An 8795-nucleotide genomic window follows, 5' to 3' on the forward strand; every position below is an offset into this window, starting at 1 on the left:
AATAACAGAAGTGTTATTTGAGAAATGTCATATTGGAAGTGTCATTCAACCTCGAAGCAGGCCCAACGTAAAGCAGACGAAGCTGAAGCTTAAGCGTAAAAGAGGATGATACATGAAACTTGACGATGATGTCGAAGCGACATAAATGATCCGATGATGGTGTTATCAGCAATCAATCTAAATGCTCTAAGTTCAATACTGGCTTAAATAAGTGGCAGCAGCACCAGCGCAGATATGGGAGTTATACTCAAGCTTTGGGCGTATATAAACCTTATAGATAACTGCCAGATCAGAGGGAGAGAAAAACTTCTTGCATCGCCTTAGAAAACCTAAAATCTTGCGGCATTTTTGGCTACATCGTGTATGTAATCGTTCCACAAGAGGTAATTGGTGTTACACATACCGAGAATTGTAGAATGCAATTTAATGAGCTTATCATATTTTGTCATTACACTTCCACTTCCAAAGAAGAGGTATGTGATTCTGAAAACGAATATGAAAAGCTAAGAGTAGTATCGTCAGCTAAATTGGATTAGAATTTGCAGACAGGAGATCATTAATAAAAACGAGAAAGAGTGTTGGAGACAAAACGGAGCCCTGGGGCACACCATAATTTATTTTGTGGTTTTCGGACTTAAACCCATCCAATACTACTTGTATTGAACGATCCGATTGGTAATTATACTGATCCAATCAAGGAGAGATTTATTAAAACCGAAAGCAAGTATTTTCAACAAGAGAGCTTGATGCCAAACCCTAGCAAATGCTTCTGAAATATCAAGTACAATAATCTTACTTTCTCCAAAACAACGTACAAATTTGGTCCACTGTTCGGTGTGATGAACCATGAGATCACCAGTGGACCTATTGCTGCGAAAGCCGTACTGGCGGTCATTAAGAAGCTTTCGATCTATAAGACATTTCTTGAGCTGATAATTAATCAGCGTTTCCATGACCTTGGAAAGAAGGGATGTAATTGCAATCGTCGGTAATTATAGGGTGAGAACAATTTTGGGATGGTTGGACAAATGATGTTTTCCATCTGCTAGGAACGAGACAGCGAATTTATGTATGTTAAGATCTCTTAGGACTCTCGCCACCATAGAATCACTTACGCGCTCAATTACAGGTAGAGTCATAACACTTACTGGCAGCCTTAAATTGGCGGTGAACTAGAAAATGCCTCGTAGTTAGAACTCGTTATCCGAATAAAAATTAAGTACATCGAATGAGATTGGTTATCAAACTATCCGAATATTTGCACTTTTAAGTTTATAATACCAAGGCGAAACTTTTAAATAAATGTAATAACGAATATCTGAAAGATTGCAAGAACTAGCCATTTTTACCCAAAAGGCATTTTGCAGTTACTTAGACAAAAGTATCCATTGTTTATTTATATTTGGAATAAGTATCAAAAACTGAACTGTAAGTGGGTATGAGGTATTTCACATGCCAAATTTCCATTAATACATAAAACTGATCAATAGTTAAGGTGACGTAATTCATAGATAATATTAAATGAATAAGATACGATCAGACCACAAAAACTGCGCCTTTAGTCTAAAATGAAAGAATAATTCTGTTGACACTTAAATATCTTCTCATCAAATTCGCAACTCCAAACCAAACCTTTAATGCGCACTGTTCATATATGAGTATGCGAGTTAAAGCTTTAGGCGACAACCTGGCACCTAATATAGTGCAACAAAGGAGTGGCTTGAAGTCACATTGCGGGCCATGAGAAACGCTGAAGCGTAAGCCTACAAAATAAAATCAAAATAGAATTTACATAGCATAAGTAGAAGAACCGCTTAAGGGAATTTTGTTTATATGTATACGAACATGGACTTATTGTGTACAGTTACATAGTTTACAAAAAAAAAAAAAAAACAGCATCTAACTGTGATCCGTCACGAAAAGCTATACATACAAATCTGCAAAATATATATATTTACCTATACCATACCACACTTTAAGGTACAAGCTCCTAGAGTCTTTATAACCTTCGTTTAGTTTATGCATCTGGTTAAAAAAGAAAAAAAAACTATGGTAATCGTAGTAAAGCACGCTGCTGATGGTGATTGGCAATATATACGTACATATATTTAAGTACCAATCCAGGCAGATCTCAAGATATCTTCACTCTTTGCAATGACAAAGAGTTGAACTCGTTACCCCAACTGGCTCGATAGATCCTATCAGAGGTGTCTGTAAGCTAATTTTATTATTTCACAGAGAAATCGATCGATTTTGAAGGTGTGTGTATAGTTTATAATAAATACCTTTAGGCAAATATATGAAGAGAGGTCATCAGTTTGATCAAGAAGGGTTAATGGCTTGTGCGAGTTTTGTGAGGGAAGTTCAATATTTTGTAATTGGCAAATAAACTTTTGTTATTGTGCTTGTGGTTTGAGAGCTTAGAGACTTAATTCAGTTAAAAAGTATTTTACAAGGTTCTTACCTCAGCTCTTTCGTTTAAAATATGTTTACATTGTTTTTAGGATAAATACTATGATATTTTTATTTAAAGTGAAAAATACAATTTTGTTTCGTTCAAATTTTGAAAAAATTGACATTTGAAAAATTTCCACAAATTAGAAATTCACTTTCATCACTTCTCTACCGCTCATACATTCTGAAAATACAATTCAATCGCATTCCTTAAAAGATACCGCACTTAAGGCAGTTTAATATTTATTCCCATTTTTATCCTTGCCCTGCTATAAAAATAATCTAATTAATAATTCATTTCCCCATCAACACCAGATAACGAGATAAATAGACATGAAATTCAAATTAAATTTTCTACACTTTCTGCATCGAATATAGAGCCGCATTTGAGTTTATGTTGGCTAAAGTAAATCGGCCCAACAAAATAGTTATACCTAAGTAGAGGTACCCAGCTATACCTGAACCACCAGTCTTTTAACTAACCAACAATGGGTCAAAATACATTTTTCTATTGTATTCCATTGGGATCCTAATTGAAGGCGAACTTTATCTGTTCAAACAAGCGATAAGTGGTGGTCAAGATAGGCAAAAGTAAAACAAAAAAAAACGTGACAACCGTGAGAACGGTTGTTCACATTGTAGTGAGTAATTTTGTTTTCACAGCTAAATAAACAACAAAAGTGTAGATATCCAGAATGAAAACGAGGCACTCAAGTTGATTAATAAATTATATAGGCATTAAATCATAATATAGATAAATAATGATTATCATTGTTTTAACGTAACATACAATAACAGTGGGGCATATTAACATGCAAATTGGAAAAATCAGCTAAACTGACAGATCACATAATTTAGTTTTATTAATTTCCTAACCATAAATTAGGTAAGCATTTGTAAATTGTCAAAAGTGTTGCAAAACAATCAGAGCTCTCTTAATAAAACTCGAAAGAACATAGTACATTACAATCCCTAAAAATTTATAAATGGCTTTCAAGTTGCGTATCAAAATCAACTCTATAAGAAAAGATCAACTTCAAGTAAGTTCTATTCATAAGAATCCCTTAACTTGCGAAAATAGCATAATCAAATTAGCTAACCTCAATTAATGAATGAGCGAGGAATATTAAAAACATCCCCTGTACAGCCACAAAGTGAAAAGCGCTACTCATCTACAGCAATCACAGTTGTCAAATCTACTATGGGATCTTCTGGAATAGACTTTGAAGCGATAGTGAAGAAGTTGCTTAAGGAAAACAACGATGAACTCCTTCAAAATCTTGCAACCAAGTAGAAGTACAACGTCTTCATGAAGATATTGCAAGTCTAACAATACGTTACGAAGAAGTGTCACAAAGAGTAGTCCAGCTAGAATCTCGTAACAAAACATTGGAAGAGCAGATGGACAAAATCCTCCAGAAAACGACGGAAGCAAACCTGGTGTTATGACTTCCTACAAACAACCCGGATTCCTGTGAGAAAGCTAAGTCCATCTGCGCTGGTCTTCTGAATGAAACCTGATGTAATAACACCATTAAATAATTTGTTGGCAACAGTGTTTGCCTTTTTAGATTGTCATTAATTTTACTGTCATCTAATTATATTTAGTCACTTCCTTTCTAACCTTAACCCGAGCTTACCTCTTTGCTTTTTCCTGAATTATAAATTATATTATTAATTGAAATAAATCTTTGTGATCATAAAAGTATTAAACCATTTCTTTTAATCACAACATTTGGTGACGAGGAAAAGAACGAACCCCACGAGTATGGACGCTACAACTCTCGAAATTATACTCAAGAGGCTTCAGGACTCCAATCAAGAATTCCTCAAGAGCGTCTTGGAGCAAAAACCCGTAAAACAATCATTCATTTCTTCTTTCAAATCCTTCGACAAATCTAAAGAAACGTGGGCCACGTATCTTCTTCAGCTGGAACAACACTTTATTGCAAACAACGTAATTGAAGACGACACAAAGCGAGCTTGTTTGCTTAGCTGGATTGGCGGCAACTCTCTGGACTTACTTCAAAAATTTTATGGGGAAAAGGTTGCGCAAGTATCTTTCGGTCAATTAATTGAAAAACTCACTAATCATTTTGAAAAAAAGCCTCACATGCTTGCATCTAGATTCAAATTCTATAGGACGTTCATGCAACCTAACCAAACTTATTCGGATTGGGTTGCAGAATTGCGTGGAACAGCCAAAGAATGCATGTTTGTCTGTGAAAAAGCAGGATGTGGAGAATCATACGTAGACTCGAAGATTAGGGATATGATTATCCTATATACTCCACATGATAAGGTTCGGTCAACTGCTCTACAAAAAGAAAACCCAACACTGGAAGAGGTTATTCAAATTGCACAACTCTACGAGGAAACTATGAAAACATGCAGTGAGCTTAAGGGTGAGCAGAAAAGTGAAGCAGAGGTGAATGCTGTGCACCGATCAACACATCAACGATCAAGAGGTAAGCGGGTAGGTAACTATTGTACTGGGAGTAAGAATGTAGTTAGACAAAGTAATAAGTCGTGCCCAGGATGCGACATCTCTCATCAACGATCGGAGTGCTTCCATTATAAAAAAAATTCGATCTGTAAGAAATGTAAAAGAGTCGGGCACATTGCAGCCGTATGCATGTCATCAAAAGTCCCAAATTCAACTCATCATAATCGATCATCCCAGTCAAACAATCGGAAACCAGAGGTCTCAAAGTGGCAGAGCAAAAATCATGAAACTATAAATCAGATAAAACCCTTTGAAACCGTAAGTACTGTTGATCTATTTGATTCACTTGTGTCACAAATCGATGTCAATCATAGTAGCCCTATACATTCAGATAAGCTATTCGTAGATGTAAGCGTCAATGAGAAAATTCTTAAGTTCCAAATAGATACAGGTGCGTCGTGTTCACTTATTGGTCTTGAAGGTTTGAAGCAACTGAACAATCCCTTGTGTTTACCCACAACAAAGATTTTAAAAACATACGGTGGTAACATCTTACCATTGAAAGGCACGATATTAGTCGACGTAGCCTTAGCGTCATATCATAAAAGTTTGAGTTTAACAGTCGTTGACAGTCCCAGTGCAACCAACATCCTAGGCATGGATTGGTTTCAAAAACTGGAATTCGGCATACAAATGCCAAAGAACATGAACGAGTGCAGTTCTTCAACCCCTCAATGTTTCAAAGTAGACCAAAAATCTCTTAAGGCAGATCTCGAAGCTCTTAAAATTAAATTTCAGTCCACATTCTCATCCGAACTAGGACTCTGTTCCACGTATAAGGCTAACATAGTATTAAAACCAAATGCTCAACCAAAGTTTTACAAACCCTACAATCTACCATTCGCACTTTATGAAGACGTCCGCACTGAAATTAACCGATTAGTATCCCAGAATATCCTCAAGCCAGTGAACTCGAGTGAATGGGCCGCACCAATTGTGGTAGTAAAAAAAACAGAATGGCAAGATAAGAATTTGTGCTGATTTTAAAGTCACTGTAAATCCACAAATTGAAATTGATCGATATCCGATACCACGAATCGAGGAGTTGTTTCACAAACTAAGCGGTGGCCAGTTATTCACTAAAATTGATCTGAGTGACGCTTATCTTCAGATAGAACTCACAGAGTCTTCAAAAAAGCTGATGGTTATAAACACTCCTTTTGGCCTTTTCCAATTTGAACGATTGCCATTCGGAATTGCGAGTGCACCTGGCATCTTTCAAAGAATCATGGAAGGTGTAGTAGCTGGTATACCTGGATGCGCAGTATACCTCGATGATGTCATTGTCACTGGTAAGAATAATGAAGAACACCGAAATAATGTTGAAACACTCTTAAACAGGCTCGCCGCACATAACCTCAAATGTAGACAAGAAAAGTGTCACCTTGCGCAAGACAAATTAGAGTATGTAGGCCACGAAATCGATGCAAAAGGTATTAGACCAACTGAAAAAAGAATAGAAGCAATAAAGTTAATGCCAGAACCAAAAAACATAACAGAATTAGAATCATTTATTGGCAAAATAAATTATTACAACAAGTTTATTCAAAATTTTTCGTCAAAGGCCTCAGCCTTGAATCAACTTAGACGACACGACAAGAAATTCGTGTGGGGAACAGAACAAAGTACAGCTTTTAATTTATTGAAGAACGATATCATCAATGCGGTTCAATTAATTCACTTCGACGAAAATGTTCCTCTCGTGTTAGCAACTGATGCGTCAAAAACGGGAATAGGAGCTGTTCTTTCACACCGCTATTCAGACGGCACAGAAAAGCCAATTTCTTTCGCATCGAAAACCTTGAACGAGCATCAGGCAAAATACTCTCAAATTGAAAGAGAAGCCTTATCAATTATCTTCGGCGTTACGAGATACCATCAGTACCTCTATGGCAGACAGTTCATTTTGCTCACCGATCATCAAGCACTTGTCACTCTTTTCCACCCATCAAAAAAACTACCGGTTATGACTCTTCATCGGCTTCAACGTTGGGCAATTATTCTCCAGGCCTATAGTTATACGATTCACTACCGCAACACAAAGAATCATGCAAATGCTGACGTCTTATCACGCCTACCCATGGGAGATGACATTGAATTTGATAACAGAGAGAAAAAAATGTTTACAGTTGACCAGATTTATGAGTCAGTTATCTCAGATTTTCCAATAAGCGCAGAAATCATCGCAGCACATACTAAAACAGACGAAACTCTCAGTCGCGTTATACATTACATTCAAAACGGATGGCCACAGAAGCTATCTAAATCACAGGTAAATTTAATTCCATATTTTCATCGAATGTTTGCTCTTTCTCTGCAGAGTGGAGTATTGCTTCTGCAAACAGAGCATACCCGCGTCGTCATACCGAAATCGCTCGAAGACCAGGTTCTCAAAATGCTTCACGAGGGTCATTTGGGCCAAACTCGTATGAAACAACTAGCGCGCAGGTATATATGGTTCCCGAACATTGATCAAGCGATTAAAAATTGTTCAGAAGCTTGTTCAAACTGTGGTCTACATGCAAGTCAACCGAAGCAACAATATTCATCCTGGCCTGCGGCAGCTGGACCGTGGGAAAGAATCCACATCGATTTCGCAGGTCCTTTTTTCTCTCGAATGTGGCTAATTGTTATAGATTCTTTTTCCAGTTTTCCATTTATTTTTGAGCTGTCATCGACAACAACAGAATCTACAATTTATGCTTTACAAAAAATTTTTGCAATCGAGGGACTGCCAAGCACAATCGTTAGCGACAATGGCCCGCAGTTCTCATCAGCCAAGTTCAAAATGTTCTGCAAGCTAAATTCCATTGAACATGTGAGAACAGCACCATTTCACCCAGCGTCAAACGGTTTAGCTGAACGCGCTGTCCGGACATTCAAGGAATCTTTCAAAAAAATGATGCAGGAGGAGAATGACCGAGAGAAGGCTTTATACAAATATCTCATCACATATCGAGCGACACCAATCCAATCATCAAAAAAATCACCATCGGAACTCTTGCACGGCCGCCAGCCTCGCACCATATTTTCGGCCATGTTTCCAGAAAATCACCAAAGTCAGCATCAGTGTACTAAATTTGAAATCGGCCAAAAAGTGTACGCAAGATCTTATATCAGAGGTAATCGTTGGATCGCTGGACTGATAACCAAGGTAGTCGGTCGGATGATGTTCATCGTACAAACATCTAGAGGCAACGTCAAACGTCACCAAAATCAACTGCGAGCACGAAAAAATACAGAAAACGGAGACGACGTTAACACTGACGATCTCGACATCGATTTGCATTTGCGTACAGACTCATTATCGTCACCCGACAGCTCTTCATACAGCGATGTTCGATTAGACAACGAAGTAAGAAGTGGTTCCAGCCCCATGGCATCGGGCAGTCAGATACCAGGACTTCAAATCGAACAGCAGAAAAAAACAGCGCAGATGACTGAATCCACAGCTATGCCTACACTCAGACGTACGGGAAGGATAAGGAAAAAACCAGTCTTCTTTCCAAATTAAGTCTGAGGGAGTGATGTAATAACACCATTAAATAATTTGTTGGCAACAGTGTTTGCCTTTTTAGATTGTCATTAATTTTACTGTCATCTAATTATATTTAGTCGCTTCCTTTCTAACCTTAACCCGAGCTTACTTTTTTGCTTTTTCCTGAATTATAAATTATATTATTAATTGAAATAAATCTTTGTGATCATAAAAGTATTAAACCATTTCTTTTAATCAGCTAAAAAACTCAAATACCTTGAAAGGAAAAAACGTAAGCATCTAGAAGGATCTAAAATTGCCGTTCGCGGCGACGGAATGATAATTTAGGACAAAGTT

General features: G+C 37.2%; 1 protein-coding gene across 1 annotated transcript; it reads left to right on the forward strand.

Moving 5' to 3' along the window:
* Window positions 1–4222: 4222 nt before the first annotated feature.
* LOC129945192 (uncharacterized protein K02A2.6-like) lies at window positions 4223–8474 on the forward strand. Its single transcript, XM_056054850.1, has 2 exons — window positions 4223–5876; window positions 5950–8474. Exons 1-2 carry the CDS (start codon window positions 4223–4225, stop codon window positions 8472–8474), a joined length of 4179 nt encoding a protein of 1392 aa, XP_055910825.1.
* Window positions 8475–8795: the final 321 nt, after the last annotated feature.

The sequence above is a fragment of the Eupeodes corollae genome, chromosome 2, assembly GCF_945859685.1.
Source record: "Eupeodes corollae chromosome 2, idEupCoro1.1, whole genome shotgun sequence".
Classification (NCBI taxonomy): Eukaryota; Metazoa; Arthropoda; class Insecta; order Diptera; family Syrphidae; genus Eupeodes; species Eupeodes corollae.